The sequence below is a fragment of the Procambarus clarkii genome, chromosome 19 (genome assembly GCF_040958095.1).
Source record: "Procambarus clarkii isolate CNS0578487 chromosome 19, FALCON_Pclarkii_2.0, whole genome shotgun sequence".
Taxonomy (NCBI): Eukaryota; Metazoa; Arthropoda; class Malacostraca; order Decapoda; family Cambaridae; genus Procambarus; species Procambarus clarkii.
In genome coordinates, this window is record NC_091168.1 from 10,210,577 (window position 1) to 10,237,768 (window position 27,192).

General features: G+C 47.4%; 1 protein-coding gene across 5 annotated transcripts in view; it reads right to left on the reverse strand.

Moving 5' to 3' along the window:
- The window catches only part of LOC123757626 (maltase A2), a 443,152-nt gene that overhangs the window by 295,405 nt on the left and 120,555 nt on the right, over window positions 1-27,192 (reverse strand). For all 5 annotated transcript variants that reach the window (XM_069326926.1, XM_069326925.1, XM_045741456.2 and 2 more), the window contains one exon: window positions 13,411-13,578. In XM_069326926.1, coding sequence (XP_069183027.1) covers window positions 13,411-13,578 — 168 coding nt within the window. The remainder of the gene's footprint in view (window positions 1-13,410; window positions 13,579-27,192) is intronic.

Below are 27,192 nucleotides of genomic sequence, written 5' to 3' on the forward strand. Positions count from 1 at the left end.
AAACTCCCTACAATCACAAGGAAACAAGCAAACAAGCAAACATCACACTTTACTGCCATGCCGATCATCCGCGCAGCCCTCCCCGCCCCGGGAGGGGGAGGGGGGAGCCCAGGACCTACCGCGCCGGCTGCCAAGCTCCAGTTCGGAAGCTAAGCTTCAACCAATGCGAAAAAAACGCCGACCGGTGGGAGGGAGGGTTGCCAGGGAGCCTCCGGGGCTCACGCAGAAAATGGGGTTTCATTACATTCAACGCTGGTTTTCTGTGGGGAGCCCCTACGGCTCCCTGGAGCTCCATACCCAAAGAGAAGGAAAAGAAAGGGCTAACCCGGGAGGCGGCCGCCACAAACTCTGCAACGCAAAGCCAAGACAACCGGTCGCAAAAATGCGACCCAAGGCAACAAGAACGCCCAAGAGCAGACGCGCATAAGGATGGGCGGCCAAGAACCTGTGCGACCCACAAATCCCTGCGCCCGAAATGAGCCCGAGACGTCACCAACACAGCAGCAAAAGCTGCAAACGTCTGAACAGCACGGGCGCAAAGACAGACCGCAGGCTGGAAGAATGAAAACACTGCGGACAACCTGGGAGACCCGAGCCCGGAAAACAGGGAACGAAGGAACCGGATCAACCACAGCGCATCCCCAGACACGGTACGTAGGCAACAGCAAAAAGCACAACCGGACAACACAGGACGCACCCCCCGGCCAAACCAATCAAGTACCAATACCCCAAGAACCCCTCCAGAAAGCAGCCGTCTCGACCGTCACCAGGACAGAGAAAGGCTGCACACCTATAAAGCTACTACCAGTACCAAAGAGCAGGAAACTGAACTGAAGGGGCTACCACAAACTGAGGGGAAGATAAGAAGGCACCCAGAACAAGGACCAGGATGGCTCAGGCGACGCATGAGCAGGCCAGAGGGAAAACAAAACATGAGAAAACGTATGAAACGTCATACTGTCGCCAAGATGAAGCTCGCAGGTGGGACACCGTCAACAAAGTCACCTGAACACCATAGAGATGGTGATACCCGCGTCAAAATACCAGACGCGAAGAGCCAAGGAGAAGGCCGAACCAGTCACGGACAGGACCGATTCGGCCTGCTGAAAGAGGCGGAGCCTCAGGAAAAACGCCCCGGGTACGGACACCTATCAAGCAGCGTCTGAAAAGAAGGCCGGGCCGGCCACCATGAAACCATAAGGACTGTACTCGTGGGAATGGGCTGCAACCGAGCCAGAATCCAAAGCAACAGCTGGACCGGGAGAAGAGGAACAGGTACCCCCCACCTCGACCAGTCCTACCGAAAGCATCCACCGTGAAGTCCTCGCAGGTGGGAAAGGGCGCCACAAAATGGGCGACGCCTAGACCACGCTGACCCGAAGACGTCCATGGCCAGGAGTCCATACGCTCGACAGAGCCAACAAAACGAATCGGCGACGACTGGCCAACCCACGAAGAGGAATGAACCGAGACAGCTGTCCGCCAGGACGCAGGACACACCCCAGACATGAACCTCACGGTTAGCCAAACCCCTGCGGTTCCGGCTAGAACCACCAGAGAACAGTCCGAACAGAGCTGAATGGTAGAGTACCTAGTGACCCAAACCCTCCGAAGCGCAAACCAGACAGCCACGAACACCCGAACCGTACTGTGAGCCCGACAGACAGACAGACTCCATCAACCTCGGCCGACCTGGTGAGCACTGGTCACTGGTCGCCGAGAGACGACCCATCCGAGAACACATCGAGCGAAGGCTCGGGGAGGTGCCAAGGCACAGAACCCCGAAAACCCCAAAGAGGAAGCCGATGACGCAGCACCAACACAAGATCCCCGGAGGAACCCAATGAATGCAAGAGGCGGAAGGGGAGTCTCCGCAGGAACCAACAGACGCCGAAGCCAAACCCGACTCCGCGGGCAGACAAGCACGCAGATGTGCAGACTCCTGCACAACCGCTCAAGCAACCGCTGAGCAACCTGGGACCCCCTCCTGAACAGCCGAAGGCGGGACCACAGCCGCAGTAACACTTCTGGAGGGAAGACAATGAGGGGCCCAAGAGCCTTAAACAAGGCCCAGGTCCAAACCCGGGACGGAAACAGATGGAAAAACCTCCAGATCACCAGGAAACCAAAGCCGGCGATCTGGAAAGAACCATCCCCTGGCGAGCAGACAAGCGGACTGACGGGGAGCCCACACCAGCCAGTCGTCGAGGTTGGCCAGACACCGAATCTCAGACTCAGACAGGGCACTAAGATCCGGTAAAGATGCAAAAAGTATACGAAGTGCCCATTACAAAATAGGAAAGGCAATAAAAACAGCAAACCTGAAGCCCCACCACCAACCGTGCCAGTTCCAGAAAAACTGGAGAGGAACGTGCCAAAAAGTGACCTGGAGGTCCAGGGCCACCATCCAGGCACCCGGCCCCAACAGAATCTGAACAGGAGACAACAGTCCTCCAAGGAGGGCAGAGGATCCAGGGCGCAGACTGAAGAAGTCCAGAAGAACTGCAGACGGGAAAAGCTCATGACTGCAAAGAGCAGACGGGAACCCCAGAAGGATGGGGCGGATCGACCACGTCCAACGCACCCATGAAGAAGAAATGACGAAGCGCAGGGGAAGAAGCCCACCCCGCCAGCTCTGAACCCCCCCAAAGGGGAGAAGCCGTCCTCCGACGCCAGCAGAGGCCGGAAGACAACCAAAAGCGCCCACCAACAGCGGGACCATGCGAGAGGCAACAGAGCAAGCTGCTCCCCCAGTGCCCAGTCAACAGAGAAGGGAACAGAACCCCTTCGAAAAGAAAAAGTACACCACCTAATTCATGAGGAGAGACTACGGGAATTAAACCACACTTCGCTGGAAGACGAAGAGTGAGGAGGGACGTGATCACCACATTCAAGATTCCCAAGGGAATCGACAGGGTTGATAAGGACAGGCTATGTAACACAATGGGCACACGCACTAGGGAACACAGGTGGAAACAGTACCCAAAAGAGCCAAAGAGATATTTTTTTTTTTTTTTTTTTTTTTTTTTTTTTTTTTTTTTTTTTTTTTTTTTTTTTTTTTAGTGTCAGAATGGTAACGGGAAAACACTAGGAAGTAATGTGGTGACTCCACACACAAGTAACGAGGCTGACCCCCATACAATGTCACATGTAGACATGATAGAGCCCAATAGGAACAGGAACCTATGCTAAGATAATAGGAAGGATAAGAAATTTAGATGACTGTCATGCCCTTCAAGAAGACCTGGACAAAATAAGTATATGGAGCACCACTTGGCAAATGGAATTTAATGTTAATAAATGTCATGTTATGGAATGTGGAATAGGAGAACATAGACCTCACACAACCTATATATTATGTGAGAAATCTTTAAAGAATTCTGATAAAGAAAGAGATCTAGGAGTGGTTCTAGATAGAAAACTATCACCTGAGGACCACATAAAGAATATTGTGCAAGGAGCCTATGCAATGCTTTCTAACTTCAGAATTGCATTTAAATACATGGATGGCGGGATACTAAAGAAATTGTTCATGACTTTTGTTAGGCCAAAGCTAGAATATGCAGCTGTTGTGTGGTCCCCATATCTTAAGAAGCACATCAACAAACTGGAAAAGGTGCAAAGACATGCTACTAAGTGGCTCCCAGAACTGAAGGGCAAGAGCTACGAGGAGAGGTTAGAAGCATTAAATATGCCAAAACTAGAAGACAGAAGAAAAAGAGGTGATATGATCACTACGTACAAAATAGTAACAGGAATTGATAAAATCGACAGGGAAGACTTCCTGAGACCTGGAACTTCAAGAACAAGAGGTCATAGATTTAAACTAGCTAAACACAGATGCCGAAGAAATATAAGAAAATTCACCTTCCCAAATAGAGTGGTAGACGGTTGGAACAAGTTAAGTGAGAAGGTGGTGGAGGCCAAGACCGTCAGTAGTTTCAAAGCGTTATATGACAAAGAGTGCTGGGAAGACGGGACACCACGAGCGTAGCTCTCATCCTGTAACTACACTTAGGTAATTACCTGTTGATAGACGGTTGAGAGGCGGGACCAAGGAGCCAGAGCTCAACCCCCGCAAGCACAACTAGGTGAGGACATATATTGTAAAGTACAAGTCGCCGACTAGTGGGCAGAGAGCATCACGCCGGCCAGGCAAAGAAGGCACAAAACTGCATCAAAAGGCCCACCTCGACAGCAAAAGTGCAAAGTCCCAGCACGACCACAACACGTGCCAAGACCCAAAAAGAACAGTCTGCAAGCCAGGAAGACCCCGGAACCCCAGAAGGCAGAACCGGGTCACATGAGGAAACAAAGTCCCCTGAACCCACAAAAGGGGGCCCAAGAGGAAGAAACCTCCAGAACAAAACCAAGGAACCCAAAGGAACCCAGAATCGAACCAGGGGGAGCCCAAACCACCACATTTTGCCGGCAGAGAACACCCCTGAAAGGCAAAGCACAGCCCCCAGCAGAACCCCCTGGGAAAACGGTCCCAACAGACCGAAAACCGAGGGACAAGGTGTGGGAGCAAGCATACCAGCCAGGGGCACTGAGCCTAAACCCAAAGGCTCAGACCCAAAACAGAAAAATTGGAAAAACCCAGTGTAAAATCAACACCCAACAGTTCCTAGAGGAACAGGCAACGGCAAGAAAACACCATGTGTTTATGAGCTGGAGGAGGCAGAAGTCACACTGCAGCAAGCTCCTGGAAATATCGAATTACCTAAGTATTGGGCACAGGTTGAGTGCTACAGTGGTGTCCCAGGTTGCATAAAAGTTCAGGGAAGAATAAAAGCAAATAAAATACAATAAACAAGTAAAAGTGAGTGAAAATAGCCGAGTGGAAAAGTTTGTTTTGGTCTAGAACAAAAACAAAGATGGCCGCCGCCACCACCCCCACTGAGAATGTAGACACACCAACAGATGATGGTTTCAAAGGATTCTCACCACAAGATATAAGGAAAGGAGGTGTTCTTGGCAGGTTAGAGATAATTGAGGATATGCAAAAGAAGTATGAAGAAAAAGTGCTTAAATTGGAAGAGGACAATGGAGCTCTTTGGAGTGAGCTTTGCACTCTAAAAGGGAGTATGCTGCAACAAGGTAAGATTATTACTGCATTAACAGACAAGGTAACAAATCAGGAGGAGCAAATCAAGGAACTAGTGAAAGAAAATGAGGCATGGAAAGTGAAGTGTGGTGACTTTGAAGAAATAAACAAGAAAATAGACTCATATGGTGAACAACTCCAAGCAAACCTAAGGGCTAACATAGAGTTAGGCAAGGATCTCCAACTGGAAACTTCACTGACAACTCACATAGAGGAGGTGAATAAAGAACTAGAAAAGTATAAAGAAGAAATAAAAGCGACATATGCTGAAGTTGTAAAAGAGAAAGAGACTATCAAAGAAGTGTGTTCGGAAGTCAAAACCAGAAATGACCAACAAGAAGCAGAAATTAGGCAAGCAATTAGGAAAGAACTGGTTACCAACAGTAAACTGGTACAAAACACTGCAGACAGAACTAAGTCCATAATCATTTTTGGATGTTTAGAGAAGGAAATTTCATCTAGGGTGGACCGAGCGGCAGAAGAGATGAAAATAATAGAGAAAATAGTAGGTTTAGGAGAAGGCTCAAAGGAAAATGTCAGTGATTTTAGAAGAATAGGAAAATATGAGAAAGAAAAGAACCGCCCCTTAAGGGTGACCTTTAATGGAGTGAAAAACATGATGGAAGTGCTAAGAAATGCCAGGAAACTGCAGAGTGATGAGGTTGGCAAATTTTGGTCAATAAGACAAGACCTCTCCAAGGAAGACAGAGAAAAGCTGAAAATGAACCTAATTGAGGCAAAACGTCTAAATGGGGATAGAAATAAAGAAGACAGAAATTCTTTTTTTTACAAAGTGACAGGGACTGGAAAGCTTGTGAAATGGTACATAAAAACAAAGCAACAAGATCAGTAGTGGAAGGGGGAGTAAAGAGCAAAGGAAAAGGGAACATGTTCCTGAAAATTGTATATACCAACATAGATGGTGTGAGGTCAAAAACTTTGGAGTTGCAAGATATAATCCAGCTTAGGGTCCCAGATATTGTTGCATTATCAGAGACGAAACTTGAAGGAAATATAATAAATGAAGTCATATTCCCAAGAGGCTACTCAGTTTGGAGACGTGACAGGAAAACTAGGAAGGGAGGAGGAGTGGCTGTACTGGTGAAAAAACACCTGAAGGTAAAAGAGTTAATATCTGAAAACCCTCGAGATATTGACATAATGGCATTGCAGGTCTGGAATCAGGATGATAAGCTGATAATTGTAAATACCTACAGCCCACCAGCAAGCAACACTTGGACAAAGGAAGAACTGGATGACAAACGAGAGGGCCTCATAATGGTCATGAGAGATATTATTGTACAAGCAGATAAAGATAAATCAGGACTGTTGATACTGGGGGACTTCAACTTTAGAGCAATAGACTGGGAGGCCTATGAAGCAAGAACGGAGGACTTTTGGACATGCAGATTTGTGAACCTCATTCTGGAGACATTCATGTATCAACACATAAAGCAAGCCACAAGAATGAGGGAAGGAGATGTACCGTCAGTACTGGATCTAGTATTCACCAGGAAAGAAGAAGAGATTTTTTACATCCAGTACCTTCCTCCCTTGGGAAAGAGTGATCACGTCCTGTTAGACATTAAATATGCTTTAAGATATCATCTAGAAGAAAATGGGGACATTGAAACAGTTGATAAACTCGATTTAACCCTTAAACTGCGCAACGCGCCTGCAGGCTCATGTCTGGTTTGCGCAACGCGCCTCCGGGTATTTGTATTTTTCACGTTCCATTCAAAACTCCCGCGGCTACATGGGGTTCTCATCAGCTTCCTCAGGGCTCTTGTAAACAGACGCCATCTTTAAAAAAAATCGTGGTCCACATTCCCGGCTGTGGGAGCCTCAGTAGTGTGTGAGCAACCAAGGCTGGCGCTCGCAGCATGAGCGCACAGCACTGCTGTTCAGCATGTGACCACAGCATCGCCTAATAATGTCAAAATATATATATAACTTGTATTATTTAGATATGATAGTGTTATATTAGAGCCTGAGTGTGATAATGACTGGGTACAATGTTCAAATATCAGTGGTTCAATGCTGTTCACAATGTTCACAGCGCTAGCCACAGCACCACAGCATTATTTCGTTCATCTAGGAATCTTCAAATGATTTCTTAGGTTCCTTTTCAAAATAAACGTGTGGTCAATTATTCATTTACAGGAATTAGTGACCAGGATTGTGATAATAGCAGGAATGTGGTTATAATTAGCGTTGTGCGTAGTATTGTGGAAGGAGGAATTTTGATGAGGGAGGGAGGGCGAGAATTGAGGTAGCCTCATTGTGTGTGTGGCTGCCACTCTTGTTTTGCTCACCATACTAGCTTAGTGGTTCACTATGGGCGACACATATGTACATGGGTATATATAGTGTGTGTATATAGTGTAAGAACAGCAACAGGAGAATGTTGAGAGGAGCTATTTTGGTGAGGGAGGTGACGTAATCGTAGCGTCGTCTGCTGTGTGATTTTTCATGCAGTGTATGGTGGCCACTGTACTGTTTGGACACAATACCGGCTTACTTACATAGCTCTGGTAAATAAAACATGTAGATAGGTATATAGAACATGTGTAATAAGAACTATAACAATATGGTGGGAGGAGCAATGTTGGCAAGTAAGATGTTGGAGTGAGGGAGAAAGGCTGGGTGTGGCTGCTCTCACTCGAAGTGTTCTGAATGTGTTCATGGCCAAATGCTCCTGTTGGCCCATACGAGGCAGCTGCTATTGGCCCATACGAGGCAGCTGCTATTGGCCCATACGAGGCAGCTGCTATTGGCCCATACGAGGCAGCGGCTATTGGCCCATACGAGGCAGCTGCTGTTGGCCCATACGAGGCAGCTGCTGTTGGCCCATACGAGGCAGCTGCTGTTGGCCCACACGAGGCAGCTGCTGTTGGCCCACACGAGGCAGCTGCTGTTGGCCCATACGAGGCAGCTGCTGTTGGCCCACACGAGGCAGCTGCTGTTGGCCCATACGAGGCAGCTGCTCTTGGCCCATACGCGGCAGCTGCTATTGGCCCATACGCGGCAGCTGCTATTGGCCCATACGGGGCAGCTGCTATTGGCCCATACAGGGCAGCTGCTATTGGCCCATACGGGGCAGCTGCTATTGGCCCATACGGGGCAGCTGCTATTGGCCCATACGAGTCAGCTGCTGTTGGCCCATACGGGGCAGCTGCTATTGGCCCATACGAGGCAGCTGCTGTTGGCCCATACGAGGCAGCTACTGTTGGCCCATACGAGGCAGCTGCTGTTGGCCCATACGAGGCAGCTGCTATTGGCCCATACGAGGCAGCTGCTGTTGGCCCATACGAGGCAGCTGCTGTTGGCCCATACGAGGCAGCTGCTGTTGGCCCATACGAGGCAGCTGCTGTTGGCCCATACGAGGCAGCTGCTGTTGGCCCATACGAGGCAGCTGCTGTTGGCCCATACGAGGCAGCTGCTATTGGCCCATACGAGGTAGCTGCTATTGACCCATTCGAGGCAGCTGATATTGGCCCATACGAAGCAGATGCTACGCGGTGTTCTGAATGTGTTGATGGTGAATGTATATAGTGTGTGACAGTGTATAGTGTGTAAATAGATTGTATATATACACAAATTAACATGATACATAGTAAATATGTGCTGCATATGTGTACACAAGTTTCATGCACGTAACACAGTGTCTACGAACAGTACGGATGTTGTACTGCGATATTATAGTGTACGTGTTCATTATACATTGGATTGGCACATAAAAACAATGAAAATGTATTTGGAAAGGTGCGCAAAAATTGAACGAAAATATATTCGCGGCAACTCGCGCGCCCCGCACCGAGCGCCCCACCGCCCCCGAGAGCTGACGGCACGGGCGCACGGGAAATGATGACGTCACGCCCCAACTTCCGGACCCCATAGCAGCCAAAGAAAGTACAATTTCGACTTTTTTTTTACATACCAATACTGAGGGAAGGGTTTTTGACACTTTAAAAAGAAAAAAGAATTTTTTCCAGAGAATTTATTTCCTGCGCACTGCGGGGGTGTCACATTTGGAGGCAACGCAGTTAAGGGGTTAAGGAGAGGCAACTATTGGGAACTTCGAAATTTTTTTAATGAGTGTAATTGGACAGAATTGTTGCTAGGCAGGGAAGTAAATGAAATGTATGCCAAATTTTTAAAACTATACGAGGAAGGCACACAAACATTCATACCAAAACAGAGATGCAGGGCCAGAAAACAGGATTGGTTCGACAGAAATTGTGAGAGGGCAAGAGACCAAAAGACACAAAAATGGAATCAGTATAGGAAGAGGCCAAACCCCCAAACATACCAGCGATACAAAGATGCGAGAAACAACTATACAGCAGTAAGGAGAGAGGCAGAAAGAAATTTTGAAAAAGGGATAGCAGATAAATGTAAAACAGAACCGGGCCTATTCTACAAATTCATAAACAACAAATTGCAGGTAAAGGATAATATCCAGAGGTTGAAAATGGGAAACAGATTCACAGAAAATGAAAAGGAAATGTGTGAAACATTAAATGAAAAGTTCCAAAGTGTGTTTGTACAAAATGAAATCTTCAGAGAACCAGACACAATAAGAATTCCAGAGAACAACATAGAGCGGATAGAGGTGTCTAGAGATGAAGTGGAAAATATGCTAAAGGAGCTCGGGAAGAACAAAGCAGCTGGCCCAGATGGCGTTTCACCATGGGTTCTGAGAGAATGTGCATCTGAGCTCAGCATTCCACTTCACCTGATCTTTCAGGCATCCCTGTGTACAGGAATCGTAGCAGACGTGTGGAAACAGGCTAACATAGTTCCAATCTACAAAAGTGGCAGCAGGGAAGACCCCCTCAATTATAGACCTGTATCATTGACAAGTGTAATAGTGAAAGTATTGGAAAAGCTAATCAAAACTAAATGGGTAGAACACCTGGAGAGAAATGATATAATATCAGACAGACAGTATGGTTTTCGATCTGGAAGATCCTGTGTATCGAATTTACTCAGTTTCTATGATCGAGCCACAGAGATATTACAGGAAAGAGATGGTTGGGTTGACTGCATCTATCTGGACCTAAAAAAGGCTTTCGACAGAGTTCCACATAAGAGGTTGTTCTGGAAACTGGAAAATATTGGAGGGGTGACAGGTAAGCTTCTATCATGGATGAAAAATTTTCTGACTGATAGAAAAATGAGGGCAGTAATCAGAGGCAATGTATCGGAATGGAGAAATGTCACAAGTGGAGTACCACAGGGTTCAGTTCTTGCAGCAGTGATGTTTATTGTGTACATAAATGATCTACCAGTTGGTATACAGAATTATATGAACATGTTTGCTGATGATGCTAAGATAATAGGAAGGATAAGAAATTTAGATGATTGTCATGCCCTTCAAGAAGACCTGGACAAAATAAGTATATGGAGCACCACCTGGCAAATGGAATTTAATGTAAATAAATGTCATGTGATGGAATGTGGAACAGGAGAACATAGACCCCATACAACCTATATATTATGTGAGAAATCTTTAAAGAATTCTGATAAAGAAAGAGATCTAGGTGTGGTTCTAGATAGAAAACTATCACCTGAGGATCACATAAAGAATATTGTGCAAGGAGCCTATGCGATGCTTTCTAACTTCAGAATTGCATTTAAATACATGGATGGCGATATACTAAAGAAATTGTTCATGACTTTTGTTAGGCCAAAGCTAGAATATGCAGCTGTTGTGTGGTCCCCATATCTTAAGAAGCACATCAACAAACTGGAAAAGGTGCAAAGACATGCTACGAAGTGGCTCCCAGAACTGAAGGGCAAGAGCTACGAGGAGAGGTTGGAAGCATTAAACATGCCAAAACTAGAAGACAGAAGAAAAAGAGGTGATATGATCACTACATACAAAATAGTAACAGGAATTGATAAAATCGACAGGGAAGATTTCCTGAGACCTGGCACTTCAAGAACAAGAGGTCATAGATTTAAACTAGCTAAACACAGATGCCGAAGAAATATAAGAAAATTCACCTTCGCAAATAGAGTGGTAGACGGTTGGAACAAGTTAAGTGAGAAGGTGGTGGAGGCCAAGACCGTCAGTAGTTTCAAAGCGTTATATGACAAAGAGTGCTGGGAAGACGGGACACCACGAGCGTAGCTCTCATCCTGTAACTACACTTAGGTAATTACTTAGGTAATTACCAGAAAAACAAAGAAACGACAACAGGAGAACAAAAACCCTGAAAAAAATATGAAAACTCTCCCGAGACGCTCGCTCGCACACCCAGACGCATGTAAACAAACCGCAACACCGCCCTGGTGGCCACGCCGTGAAACCGGCAGACGAAAATGGCCGCCAGCAGGGGCTGTGACTGACGCTAAATACACAAAAAACACACCAGCAAATGTGGGAAGCTAGCAGGCTGGATGGACGAAAAATGCTGCCCAACAGCAGAAAAACCCCGGCAGGGGCAAAACCGCCCCAGAACTGCTAGCAGGCATCCCCCACAGCCCCGGGAACCAACAACAGAGGCCCTGGGGCAGAGCCGTCCTCCAAGCCCTCCGCCCTTAAAGAAAAGCAAGAGTCCATGGGAAAGGCAACAAGAAAAGGCCGCTGGTAAGACCCAGAAGCCAGGCAGGAGGCACAAGCTCAAACCTCCGTCCCCAACCCGAACGGGGCAGCCCCCGAAAACCGCCCGAGTCTCTGCCGCAACTAAACCCTGCCCCGACCCCGAAACCCGCAGACGGTCCGGAGCCGGGAACAGGGAGGGAAAGGGGCGAACAGCACCTAACCAAACGGGGCGGCCACGGGGCATTTGAGTGGGAAACCAACCTAGCATGTTGCAGCAACCTAACCTAGCTTGCAACACGGATGCCGTCTGTACTCTGAACAGTAATAACATCAGGAGAGTACTGGAGAACAAGCAGAGAATCACTCGCAAGACTCCGGGTCAAGGTGTCAGTGACCCAACAGGCAGCATGACGGAGGTAAAAATGGCGACTGTCACCCGGAGACAAGGGAACAGCAACCAACGATCCCGTACAAGACGGGTTGGAACCCGGAAGACACATTCAATGGTCCCCCGAGCCCAGAAAGGGGTTTCCAGGGCCCGTAGGGTAACAACTACGGGAAGCCCGGGCAAGGTGTTGCTAACCGGTTAAGAAACCCAAACATAACAAGAGGGTAAATTATAGCACTGAAAACCCCTGAGACGTGTACAATCACGGGGGCCTAGCAGAGGGCCGCCAAACACTACCAGTGGAACTATAACCACCTTAGGCAGACCCCCACCAGGCATGAAAAATTAAAAGCAAAAGAAAAACCCCGCAAAAGTACACCGTCTCCAGAGGCAACAGAAATCGGCCGCCGCTTAGGTGGCAGGTTGTGCAACACCTTGACGCCCTAACCAGCACAATACCAATCCCTACACAGGACCAAACAAGGGCCCCAAGCCCCAGCTGGCCCCAAGGGCGAGGCAAATGCCGAGCAGCAAGAACCTCTATGGGAATGGTTCCCGAACGCCCCAGGGAAGATAACCCTGGTACGCAAGGGCAGTACTCACAGGGCGCTTAGGGAAGTCAGCCACTAAGCACATGCAGCCCTGGCACTGATGAGGTACTCCTGGCCACCGCACAACACAACACACGGCAGTGAACGCCACACAAGGCAAACACCGCCTAGGAAACTGAGGCCAGAGAAGCGTCAATCCCAGTTGACATTAGCGAACGAACTGGAGCTTGGCAGCCGGTGCGGTAGGTCCGGGGCTCCCCCCTCCCCCTCCCGGAGCGGGTAGGGCTGCGCGGAGGATCGGCATGGCAGTAAAGTGTGATGTTTGCTTGTTTGCTTGTTTCCTTGTGATTGTAGTGAGTTTCTACCTCTATGTTCGGTTTTTGTTTTAGTTTTTACCATGTGGGGTTTGTTTTGTTATGCCTACCCTTCTGGGTGCCTAACCCCGGTCGATGGCAGATAAGGAAAACCCCAACCACATGGGGTTTTCCAGGGCCATTGCTCCCTGAAACCTCTCTGAAGGGGCCAGGTTCTGGCGCTGGTCCCTGGTAGGTCTGAACTCCTTAGCTAATGTCCCGGTTTAATATAACATACACTAGCCCGATAAGCTCCAGGGAGCCGTAGGGGCTCCCCACAGAAAATACTTGGATATTTCTATTTTTGGCTTTTCCTTACATTTTTACATGAGGTGCACCTTTGATCATAGTCACACTTTAGGGGTTAAAATCACACGCACTACATCTACTGCGTGTAACTACAATATTTAAAATACTTGATAGTTTTAGTACTTAATAAAATATTTGATGTCCCTCACCTGAATGAGGAGCCCCACACCCACACACAGAAGACTGAGAAGAACAGACATATTGAGCAGCACACAAGTCTGACGAATGCGACCCCAGTTCCAGTTAACATAGGGAGCATCCTTGTACTTAGCATCAATATGAACATCTGAGCCCACCATCAGACGTCCAAGCAAGGGCTGTATATATATTATAATAAATTAGTAACTTTGTTTACTTAATAGGTAAGACAAGCAACTGCATTGCACTTAAAAAATCTTGTTAACTATAAGAATTTAAGTTCTATACTACACAGTACTGTATATTATACATGGCAGTTTTATGACTGTGGTGAATATGACAATGTTAATTTTCATAATGAATTTAGAATTAAAGATTATATTCAAGTTTATTGCATTATTTTAAAATTGCAGTTATTCTAGATTTTGTTTTAGACAATATCGTTAACTTTAAATTAAATTTCATATATTGCAATTTGCCCATCAACTTCCATTAAATAAAAATAAGGCTTTGAGCTTCATGAAAACCCTTTTTGCATTGTACCATTTGCCTCCTGCTGGTCAGTTGTCGTTTGCCTGGGTGGTTACTTGACTTCCTCATATTGGTGTGCTTTCTTCTGGGTGCTTGCTGGGTTACTGTAGCTTGCTGGGTTACTGTAGCTTGCTGGGTTACTGTAGCTTGCTGGGTTACTGTAGCTTGCTGGGTTACTGAAGCTTGCTGGGTTACTGGTGCTTGCTGGGTTACTGTAGCTTGTTGGGTTACTGTAGCTTGCTGGGTTACTGTAGCTTGCTGGGTTACTGTAGCTTGCTGGGTTACTGTAGCTTGCTGGGTTACTGTAGCTTGCTGGGTTACTGTAGCTTGCTGGGTTACTGTAGCTTGCTGGGTTACTGTAGCTTGCTGGGTTACTGGTGCTTGTTGGGTTACTGTAGCTTGCTGGGTTACTGTAGCTTGCTGGGTTACTGTAGCTTGTTGGGTTACTGTAGCTTGCTGGGTTACTGTAGCTTGTTGGGTTACTGTAGCTTGCTGGGTTACTGTAGCTTGCTGGGTTACTGTAGCTTGCTGGGTTACTGTAGCTTGCTGGGTTACTGTAGCTTGCTGGGTTACTGTAGCTTGCTGGGTTACTGTAGCTTGCTGGGTTACTGTAGCTTGCTGGGTTACTGTAGCTTGCTGGGTTACTGTAGCTTGCTGGGTTACTGGTTATCTTGAGGTTATCTTGAGATGATTTCGGGGCTTTTTAGTGTCCCCGCGGCCCGGTCCTCGACCAGGCCTCCACCCCCAGGAAGCAGCCCGTGACAGCTGACTAACTCCCAGGTACCTATTTACTGCTAGGTAACAGGGGCATTCAGGGTGAAAGAAACTTTGCCCATTTGTTTCTGCCTCGTGCGGGAATCGAACCCGCGCCACAGAATTACGAGTCCTGCGCGCTATCCACCAGGCTACGAGGCCCCTGGGTTACTGTAGCTTGCTGGGTTACTGTAGCTTGCTGGGTTACTGTAGCTTGTGGGTTACTGTAGCTTGCTGGGTTACTGTAGCTTGCTGGGTTACTGTAGCTTGCTGGGTTACTGTAGCTTGCTGGGTTACTGTAGCTTGCTGGGTTACTGTAGCTTGTTGGGTTACTGTAGCTTGCTGGGTTACTGTAGCTTGCTGGGTTACTGTAGCTTGCTGGGTTACTGTAGCTTGCTGGGTTACTGTAGCTTGCTGGGTTACTGTAGCTTGCTGGGTTACTGTAGCTTGTTGGGTTACTGTAGCTTGCTGGGTTACTGTAGCTTGCTGGGTTACTGTAGCTTGTTGGGTTACTGTAGCTTGCTGGGTTACTGTAGCTTGCTGGGTTACTGTAGCTTGCTGGGTTACTGTAGCTTGCTGGGTTACTGTAGCTTGCTGGGTTACTGTAGCTTGCTGGGTTACTGTAGCTTGCTGGGTTATTGTAGCTTGTGGGTTACTGGTGCTTGTTGGGTTACTGTAGCTTGCTGGGTTACTGTAGCTTGCTGGGTTACTGTAGCTTGTGGGTTACTGGTGCTTGTTGGGTTACTGTAGCTTGCTGGGTTACTGTAGCTTGTTGGGTTACTGTAGCTTGTGGGTTACTGTAGCTTGCTGGGTTACTGTAGCTTGCTGGGTTACTGTAGCTTGCTGGGTTACTGTAGCTTGTGGGTTACTGTAGCTTGTGGGTTACTGTAGCTTGCTGGGTTACTGTAGCTTGTGGGTTACTGTAGCTTGTGGGTTACTGTAGCTTACTGGGTTACTGTAGCTTGTTGGGTTACTATAGCTTGCTGGGTTACTGTAGCTTGCTGGGTTACTGTAGCTTGTGCGTTACTGTAGCTTGTGGGTTACTGTAGCTTACTGGGTTACTGTAGCTTGTTGGGTTACTATAGCTTGCTGGGTTACTGTAGCTTGCTGGGTTACTGTAGCTTGTGGGTTACTGTAGCTTGCTGGGTTACTGTAGCTTGCTGGATTACTGTAGCTTGTTGGGTTACTGTAGCTTGCTGGGTTACTGTAGCTTGCTGGGTTACTATAGCTTGCTGGGTTACTGTAGCTTGTTGGGTTACTGTAGCTTGCTGGGTTACTGTAGCTTGCTGGGTTACTGTAGCTTGCTGGGTTACTATAGCTTGCTGGGTTACTGTAGCTTGTTGGGTTACTATAGCTTGCTGGGTTACTGTAGCTTGCTGGGTTACTGTAGCTTGTTGGGTTACTGTAGCTTGTTGGGTTACTATAGCTTGCTGGGTTACTGTAGCTTGTTGGGTTACTGTAGCTTGCTGGGTTACTGTAGCTTGTTGGGTTACTGTAGCTTGTTGGGTTACTATAGCTTGCTGGGTTACTGTAGCTTGTTGGGTTACTGTAGCTTGCTGGGTTACTGTAGCTTACTGGCTCTGTTATCTCTTATCAATATTAATATTATAATAATAATGATGATATTATTATTATTATAATATTTGAGTTGTGTGTTGTTGTGAGTGTGGTAGTCCCCAGAGGATTCCCAGTCCTTCCCCGGGAGGTTGTGTAGGGCCCCTCAGCAAGGCTACCAGCCTGCTGCAGGAGTAGTACCAGGGGTGGCCCTTCAGATCCTTGTGCCTCTGCTGCCTTACAACCTGCTGCTCCGGGTAGATGGGACTCGACAGCCTAGGACGGCAGCTCATTTAGAGAAAGGAAAACCCTGATCTCATACCAACGCTGCTTCGCGGCCACACCAACTTTTGGGATGAGCTTCAGGAATCAACCTCGAGGAAAAATCCCGAGCTGGAGCTTCTAAGGCTGTTTGCTGTTGACTTCAATCTCGTTCTGGCAGCTCCTGCGACGGAGCTGGAACCAAGCGTATTGGGGTTTGCCTTTTCACTGGACAATTTCAGCAATTTGAAGAGGAGGCGTTGGAACCTGCTGCATGGTTAACAGCTTCTCCTCCATATCGACCTACCCAGGCTTTGTGCCCTGGAGAGAATACCCAGCCTCGGCAACCAGAGTGCAACTCCATAGTCTCCCAAGACTGCAGGATGCCTATCTACCTATCTCTCTTATAAGTTTCGGTCTCATGTACATGAGCAGTAGTGTTAACTTCTCATTATTTTGTCTGTTCCCCCCCCCCCCCCCCCAGAATGGTTCCCATTGCTTGAGTGTGTTTTCTGGTTTGTTGTTCCTTCAGCATGATCAAAACTGTTAATTTCCATTGGGTGGCAATTATGTATTTTCTGTCCCATCTGTGGAGTCTGTTCTGTACAGGGCGGCCCCTTCTTAAGAAGGATTTAGTGCAGGTGTGCAGCATGGTTACTAGCTTTTGGGACTCTTGTGTTCTGGCGGTTGGGTTGCTCCGCATTTCTCTTCCATATGGCTCCATAGCATGCCTCGGGAAGTAGGCCGTAGCTTCAGAGTACAGTTCGTGAATTAGTCCTTTTTGTTCCGGATTGTTCCTCATTCAAAGTACCATAGGGAAAAGCTTTAGGAAGCTACTGAGAGGGGCACAATGGCTACAGAACATTCAGTGTAATCAAATGCCCCTATCAAGGGGCTCCGCTGTGGCTCCCCTTTCCCCATCCCTTACTCCCCTATTCATGTCCAATGGGCTTCTTGGGTGGCTGGTGCTGCAATCTTGTGGCAATCAAGGACGTCGGTGAGGTCGAGTTTCGGTAGTTCAGCGTTTAATTTAGCAATTTTGTTTCAAATATCTTTCTAATGTGTTTTGTGACCTTTCACCCATTTGGATATGGGAGAGGGAGAGCATTTTCCCGGGTTGATCCATGATTCCAAACATACTCTTTGCCACTATGAAAGGGCAAGATTCTGGCACATGCTCACAGAGGCAGATATGGCCACAGGTGCCTGGTAGGTCATGCTTAGCTCTAGAGTGCCAGTGCATAAGGGATAGAGAGCCACTGAGGACCCGACAGAATAGGGCAGTATTATCAGATATTATCATACATACTAAATTTGACTTTAGCATATAAAACAGTGCAAAAACAATTAAAAATACCACTGCCATGAATTCTTTTTTATATTCTTAAAATTCTGTGTAACTCAGATGGTTGTGGTGAGAATACTGAGAGTCTTATATCATTATTGCCAACTTCACTTTATCAATGGAGGAAAACTAATTTTCTAGTTCTAATCAACTACTGCAGTAAGAAGCTTAAAACCTGAAGCAAAGTCTTCATTGTTTTATATCAGAGAATTAGAATTCAGTAACAGTATACATAGAAAAGTTTAAAATACACACTAGCTGATGCTTAAACATCATATGGGAATGTAAACAAGTGCAGTACTGCTTAAAAAAAAAACATGGAATGTAATGAAATGCCAGTTTCTGGGGGGGAGCCCCGGAGGCTCCCCTGAAGGTATCCCACTGATATAGTGCTATAATATTTGGGGTCAGCAATCACAGAGTTCTTATTTCTTACCAGGGACAAGCCCCAGAACCTGGCTCTATCAGAGAGGTTGCCATCGACCAGGGAAGTCACCCAGAAAAGTAGGCAAAACAAAACAGACCTCCATCGGTTCCCTGCAGCTAACTACCTACAGAAAAGAAAAAACCAGCGTTGAATGTAATGAAATGCCATTTTCTGGGTGAGACCCCAGAGGTTCCCTGGAGCTATCGAACTGATATACGATATATTAGACTAAGGCGTTAGTCAATGGAGTTCAGCCTACTGGGCACCACAAGCCACAACCTGGCCCCCTCAAAGAAGCACAGGGAGCAATGGCCTCTGGAGAAAACCCTTGTGGATGGGGGTAATCCTTGTCTGCCATCGACTGGGGTATATAAAGGTAGGCATAACAAAACAAACCCCACTTGGTAAGAAAACTGCAACCGAAGAACGAACAAGGAGGCAGAACTCCCCAACTCGTAAGGAAACATTGAAACAAGCAAACGTCGCACACACTGCCACCACGCCACTTGTCCATGCAGCCCTCCCCTCCCAGGGAAGGGGGAGGGGGAGCCCCGGACCCGCCTCACCGGCTACTCACACCCCAGTTCGTAGGCTGAGCATCAAAAGCAAAACAAAAATGCCAACTGGAGGGCAGGAGGGTGTAAGGGAGCCTCAGGAGCTCACCTAAAAAATGCTGTTGCACTATATTCCATGCTGGTTTTCTGTGGGGAGCCCCTTTGGCTCCCTGGAGCTACATACCTCAAGATAAGTCAAAGAGGGACTTACCCAGGAGGTGGCCACCACACGCTCCTCTATTCAAAGTCGAGACAACTGGCTACAACCTGCGACCCAAAGCCACACACGAACGAGCAGGACTAGGAATGTTGACCAAATAACGGGCGGCCAGGACCCTGTTCGACCTCCAAAATCCCTGTGCCCGAATGTTAGCCTAAGAGATATTGCCAAAGACAACACCCAAACCAGCAAGCTTACAAACGTCATGGGCATGAGGATAGACCGCAAGCTGGCTAGGAATCCTGCGGACAACCTGGGAGACCCAAACCCTGGAACAGGGTTCGAGGAAAACTAGATCAACCCAAAACCATGTCCCTGGCCACTGAAGCCGAGGCATACAAATAACAGCAAAGAGCCTCGACTGAACACAACACATAATGCACACTAGGCCTGACCAACCAAGCATCAATGACCCAAGGACCCATCCGGAAAGCAACTGTCTCGTTCTTCTTCAGAAAAGGAGGAGACGGCTGCAACTGAATAAACCGACTACTAGGACCGAAGGAGCAGAAACCCCTGCATTGGAGAACAGCATGAAGCTCACCATCCCAACCCACCAGAGGCCAATGCCAACAGAAACAGGGCCCAGGAAAAACAACCTTAAACTGAAGGAGCCACCACAAACTATACGATAAACGATTCTTCGTGGCAGGGGATCGTATTCCAGGGACCTGCCCTAAAAGCTACGCGTACTAGTGGCTGTACAAGAATGTAACAACTCTTGTATATATCTCAAAAAAAAAAAAAAAAAAAAAAAAAAAAAAAAAAAAAAAAAAAAAAAAAAAAAAAAACTGAGGATTAACCCTCAAACCGCGCATATCATATATAAATGATATCAGTGACAAAACCGAAACCGCGCACATCATTTATATATGATTTCGTGTCTAGCGCTATAATTTAAATGCCCCGCCTGGGATAGGGGCAGCTATAGTACAGCCACGACTGATAGTTGCCAGATGCCACCTACAAAAAAAATCCAGGCCAACATTCTTGGGTGTTACAGCGTCAGTATTGAGCAAGCCACCAAGGCTGGCGCACGCAGCACGAGCTCACAGTACCGCTGTTCAGCTTGTGACCACAGCATCGCCTACAAATACCATAATATAAATGATACTGCTATTATTTAGCAGTGATAGTATTACTGAAGCCCCCTGACTGTGATAAAACTGACCAGGATTCTGATAATAGCAGGATTGTGGTGATATTTAGCGCTGTGCTCCATGGAGGGAGGAGTAAGGCTGTGGGAGGGAGGGTTGTGGCGTCGTTTGCTGACTGTGTGTGGCCACCATTTATTGACTGCACTCACCATACCAGCTTAGTGGTTCGATATGGTGAACACAAATGTAGATACTTATATATAACGTGTGTATATAGGGTATAAACAGCAAGAGGAGAAGGTTGGCAGCCGCCATTTTGGTGAGGGAGGAGCGTCGTCTGCACAACTTGGCATGTTGTTTACTGATGGCCACTATGGTCTTTGGGCACCATACCAGCTTATTTGTTCAGGTATGGTGAATAAAACAGGTAGATACTTATATATAATGTGTGTATATAGCGTAATAACACCACAAACAATATTGTTGAAGGACAAATATTAGTGCGTCTGGCCTTGAGGGTGGCCGCCGATCAGCTGACTGTGTGAGTAGCTACGTCTTATGGCCTTTACTCACCATACAAGCTTAGATGTACAGTTATGGTGAACAAAACATGTAAATACGTATATATATAACGTCTGTGTATAGTGAATAAATACAGAAAAAGTATTGTGGGAGGTGAATGAGGGTGAGTGAGGAGGTGTTGAGGGAGGGAGTGGCTCGCTGGTGTTTGGCGGTTACTCCTCGTTGCTTTTTGACTCACAAGACCAACTTAGTAGTTCGTTATGGTGTACAAAACATGCAAATACTTATATATAACCTGTGTATATAGTGTAACAACAGCAAAACTATTTGTTTATTGTTTTATGAACATAATAATTGAATCACTAATATGCACACCATAATTTTGAGTACAGCGATGGTTCACATTTTTTTTTTTTTTTTTTTTTTTTTGAGATATATACAAGAGTTGTTACATTCTTGTACAAGAATGTACATTCTTGTACATTCTTGTACAACACCTTGTACAATATTATTTTATAATATAAATATACCACAATTCACTGTATGGAATAATATTACTGCAAAAAAACTAAGAAAAAATCAATCAGACATTGAAATAATTAGGTAATAATATATTTGTGGCAACTGCCGTCTAACAGCTCGGGCGGAGTAGACCTCGTCTGGCGAAGGCTCTGCCAACGCCCCTTTTTTGCCACACTTCCTTACCCTATTGCGGCTAAAATATGCCACTTACGATTTTTTTGTTATTTTTTCCGTGATCAGGGAACAAAAATGAACACTTCTATAAGACAAAAGAATTTTTTGGATTTTTTTTTTGTTGCGCCTGTGGGTGTAAATTCCATTTGGGCCCCTAGCGGTTTGAGGGTTAAAGAGAGCACCTGTTCAAGGACCAGGATGGCTCAGGCGGCGCATGAGTAGGCCAGAGGTGAAACAAAGTACGAACACAAGCTGAAGCAGCTCCATCGCCATAATCGCCAGCACCGCACGACACAAGGTGAAAGTATTAGCCATCAAATGACGGTCCCGAAAAAACCTGCGTTGATTGTAATGAAATGCCATTTTCTGGGTGAGCCCCGGAGGCTTCCTGGAGCTTATCGGGCTAATGTATGTTATATTAGACCGGGACATTAGCTATGGAGTTCAGACCTACCAGGAACCAGCCCCAGAACCTGGCCCCTTCAGAGGGGTTCCAGGGAGCATTGGCCCTGGAAAACCCCCTTGTGGTTGGGGGTTTTCGTCATCTGCCATCGACCAGGGTTAGGCACCCAGAAAAGTAGGCATAACAAAACAAACCCCACATGGTAAAAACTAAAACAGAACACCGAACAGAGAGGTAGAAACTCCCTATAATCCCAAAGAAACAAGCAAACAACACACTTAACTACCACGCCGCTCGTTCGTGCAGCCCTCCCCTCCCCAAGAGGGGGAAGGGGCCCGGACCTCACCGCACCGGCTGCCTAGCACCAGTTCGGAAGCTAAGCTTCAATCAACGCAAAAAAAAAACGCCAACCGGTGGGAAGGAGGGTTGCCAGGGAGCCTCCGGGGCTCACCCAGAAAATGGCGTTTCATTACATTCAACGCTGGTTTTCTGTGGGGAGCCTCTATGGTTCCCTGGAGCTACATACCCAAAGAGAAGGAAAAGAAAGGGCTGACCTGGGAGGCGGCCGCCACAAACTCCGCAAACGCGAAGTCGAGACAACAGGCAACAACCTGCAACCCAAAGCAACAAAAAAAAATGCACAGGAGCAGACAAGGTCACAAAATAATGGGTGGCCAGAAACCTATGCGACCCCAAATCCAAACGCCCAAAATGAGCCCAAGACGTCACCAAACATGGCAGCGAAAGTTGCAAACGTCTGAACATCACGGGCGCAAGGATAGACCGCAGGCTGGTAGACATAAGAACCCTGCGGATGACCTGGGACACTCGAGCCCTGAAACTGGGAATGAGGAGGAATCAGATAAACCCATCCCAGCCACGGCACACAGATAATGGCTAAGAGCCGCAACCAGACACAACATGTGACGCACGTGTTGTGTCTGGTTGCGGCTCTTAGCCATTATCTGTGTGCGAGGAGCCTATGCCATGCTTTCTAACTTCAGAATTGCTTTTAAATACATGGATGGCGATATACTAAAGAAATTGTTCACGACTTTTGTTAGGCAAAAGCTAGAATATGCAGCAGTTGTGTGGTGCCCATATCTTAAGAAGCACATCAACAAACTGGAAAAGGTGCAAAGACACACTACTAAGTGGCTCCCAGAACTGAAGGGCAAGAACTACGAGGAGAGCTTAGAGGCATTAAATATGCCAAAACTAGAAGACAGAAGAAAAAGAGGTGATATGATCACTACATACAAAATAGTAACAAGAATTGATAAAATTGATAGGGAAGATTTCCTGAGGCCTGGAACTTTAAGAACAAGAGGTCATAGATTTAAACTAGCTAAACACAGATGCCAAAGAAATAAAAGAAAATTGACTTTCGCAAACAGAGTGGTAGACGGTTGGAACAAGTTAGATGAGAAGGTGGTGGAGGCCAAGACCGTCAGTAGTTTCAAAGCGTCATATGACAAAGAGTGCTGGGAAGACGGGACACCACGAGCGTAGCTCTTATCCTGTAACTACAGTTAGGTAATTACACTTAGGTAATTATCCCCGGCCGAACCAACCAAGCATCAATAACCCAAGGACCCTTCCGGACAGCAGCCGACTCAGCCGTCACCAGAAGGACAGAGAAAACTGCAAACGTACAAACCTACCACCAATACCAAGAGAGCAGAAACTCCTGCGCCAGAGGAGAGCCGGAAGCTCCCCAACCCGACCCGCAGAGGCCAATGCCAACAAAATATGGCCTTTGAAAAAAATTCTTGAACCAAAGGGGCTACCACAAACTGAGGAGAGGAAAGAGAAGAGACCACCCTAATCAAGGACTAGGATGGCTCAGGTGGTGCATGAGCAGGCCAGAGGTGAAACAAAGCACAAGAAAGCGTGTGGAACAGGGTGGATGTGATGTCCCACTCCGAATGCAAGCCGGAGCGGCTCCACCAGTGCTGCACGATACGAGACGACAGTAAGAAGCATCAATTAACGGTCCTGAAAAACCAAGAAAGGACAAGACAACCCGATGCGAAGGAGAAGACAACCTACAAAGAGCAAGAAAATGGCGAACAGAAATGCCAGGAAACGTCTTACTGTCGCCGAGACGAAGCTCGCAGGTGGGACACCATCAATGAAGCCATCTGATCACCACAGAGATGGTGATACATCAGCATCAAAAGACCAGATGCTTAGAGCAGAGGAGAAGGCCGAACCAGCTATGTACAGGACCGGTCCGACCTGCCAAAAGAGGTGGAGCCGTGGGAAACACCTCGGGTTCGGACACCTATCAAGCAGCGTCTGAAAACAAAGCTGGGCCAGACACCAAGGGGCCACGAGACTACTCTCCTTGGGAAGAACTCCACCCGAGCCAGAACCCGAAGCAACAGCTGGACCAGGAGAAGAGGAACAAGTAGCTCCACCTCGACCAGTCCTGCCGAAAGGTATCCACCGCGAACACCTCACAAACAGGTAAGGGCGCCACATAGAATGGGAGACGCCGAGACCACGCCGACGCAAAGATGTCCATGTCCAGGAGTCCAGCAGAGCCAATGAAATGAGTCGGCGAAGACCGGCCAATTCGTGAACAGAGAAATGAACCGAGAGAGGCCATCCGCAAGGATGTAGGACACGAATGGATAGTCAAACCCCGAGAATCCAGCAGACAAGCCACTCGAAGGGACCAACTCCAAAGGTCAAGGACCTATGAGAACCCACGTGGTTTCGGCAAAAACCACCGGAGAACAGTCCAAATGGAGTAGGATGGTACAGCCCTGAGTGACCCAAACCCTCCAAAGCGCAAACCAGACAGCCACGAACTCCCAAACTGTGCTGTGAGCCTGACGGACAGACGGACCCCACCATCCCTGGCCGGCCTGATGAGCACTGGTCACAAAGCCCCAGCCGAGAGACGACCCATCCGTGAATGCATTGAGTGAAGGCTGGGGGAGGCGCCAAGGTACAGAACCCTGAAAATCCCAAAGAGGAAGCCGGCAATGCAGCACCAACACAAGATCCCCAGAGGACGATCCCAACGACCACGAGAGAGGCGAAAGGGGAGTTCCCGAAGGAACCAACAGACACTGAAGCCAAACCCTACCCGGCGTGCAGACGAGCATGGCGAAGTTCAAACTCTCGCACAACCACTCGAGCAACTGCCGAATGACACGGGACCCCCTCATAAACAGACGAAGGTGGGACCACAGCCGTAGCAACACTTCTGGAGGGAAAGAAAGAAGCGGTCCAAGAGTCCTAAACAAAGACCCAACCAGATCCGAACCCGGGACGGAATCAGATGGAACGACAGGAACCCGAACTCGGCAATCTGGAAAGAACCACATCCCTGGCGAGCAGACAAGCAGACCGACTGGGAGCCCACACCAGCCAGTCGTCGAGGTAGGCCAGAAACCAAATCCCGAACAGACGCAGACAGGTCACCAAGATCCGGTAAAGATGTGTAAATACACTAAAGTGCCAATTACAAACTTGGAAAGGCAACAAAAGTGACAAACCTGAAGCCCCACCACCATCTGTGCCAGTCCTGGAACCCTGGAGAGGACGTGCCAAGAAGGAACCCGGAGGTCCAGGGACACCATCCAGGCACCCGGCCCCAACAGAAGCCGGACCGGAGAAAACAGTCTTCCAGCAAAGAATCCAGGATGCAGACTGAACAAGTCCAGAAGATCCCCAAGGTCCGTATCTGCACTAGAACAGGAGGGAACCCCGGAAAGATGGAGCAGACCGACCATGTCCAAATGCACCCCACACCAAGAAGACATGAAGCGCAAGGGAAGAAGCCCACCCCGCCAGCCCCAAACCCCCCAAAGGGGGAGAAGCCGCCCGACACCACCAGAGGCCGAAAGACAATCAAAACGCCCACTAACTGTGGGACCAAGCGAGAGTCAACAGAGCAAGCTGCCCTCCCCCCCCTCCCAGCGCCCTGTCAACAATGAAGGGAATAAAGCCCCTTCCGAAAGAAAATGTACATATATATATAAATACACACACACACACAATGTACATATATACATATATCTACATATATACAGTGGTACCTCGGAATGCGAGTGTCCCTGTATGCGAGTTTTTCGGAAGACGAGCAGTATTTACTCCAAAAATTTGTCTCGGAAGGCGAGGGTTACCTCGGGACGCGAGTTTGTTGATACGCGTACAGGCCGACCTAGCGCGTGGTGGTTCGGCGATCGTCGCCCCTCTGCTCCGCCGCCCCTCAGTTTACCATTGTCTCGCGCTCAGTGACTACCCCCACATCAATTCTTCTCGCGGATTTTCAGTGTTTTGTTGGATTTTTGGTGAACTGTCTATACAATTTGTTATTATATATCTCACCATGGGTCCCAAGAAAGCCAGTGGTAAGGATAAAGGCCAGAAAGCTCATGTGAGGATGACAATAGAGGAGAAACAAGAGATCATTCGGAAGCATGAGAACGGTACACGTGTTGTTGAACTTTGTAGGCAGTACAACAAAGCCTCATCAACAATATGCACTATACTTAAGAAGAAAAATGAGATTATGGGTGCTAAAGTGGCAAAAGGAGTAAGAACATTAACGACACAAAGACCACAAATACTTGAAGAAGTGGAAAAGTTGTTATTAATTTGGATACACGACAAGGAGTTGAGGGGTGATAGTGTTTCGGAGGCCATTATTTGTGAGAAAGCCAGGGTGTTGCACGAAGACCTTCTAAAGAATACCCCTGCAACGAGTGATGCAGATACGAAAGAGTTTAAGGCAAGCAGGGGCTGGTTTGAAAAATTTAGAAAGAGAAGTGGTATCCATAGTGTTACAAGGCATGGGGAGGCAGCCAGCTCAGACAAACCAGCCGCTGGACGATTTATTGACGAATTTAAAGAGTTTGCAGAGGCTGAGGGATACCTACCGCAACAAGTGTTTAATTGTGACGAAACAGGACTGTTTTGGAAAAGAATGCCTAAGAGGACATACATTACCAAGGAGGAAAAATCCTTGCCTGGACACAAGCCTATGAAAGATAGGTTTACGCTTGTGCTGTGTTCAAATGCGAGTGGCGATTTGAAAATTAAACCCTTGCTAGTGTATCATTCTGAAAATCCAAGAGTTTTCAAACAGTATAAAGTGCAGAAAACCCATTTGTGTGTGATGTGGAAGTCTAATAAAAAAGCATGGGTGACTAGGCTTATTTTTTCGGAGTGGGTGAATGAAGTGCTGTGCCCTGCCATAGAAAAATATCTGCAGGAGAAACAATTGCCACTCAAAGCCGTGCTTCTCCTTGACAATGCTCCTGCTCATCCTCCAGGCTTGGAAGATGATTTGTTGCCTAGATACAATAAATTCCTCACAGTTAAATTCCTTCCTCCTAACACCACTCCTCTAATTCAGCCTATGGACCAGAAAATCATAGCGAATTTTAAGAAACTTTATGAAAGGGCACT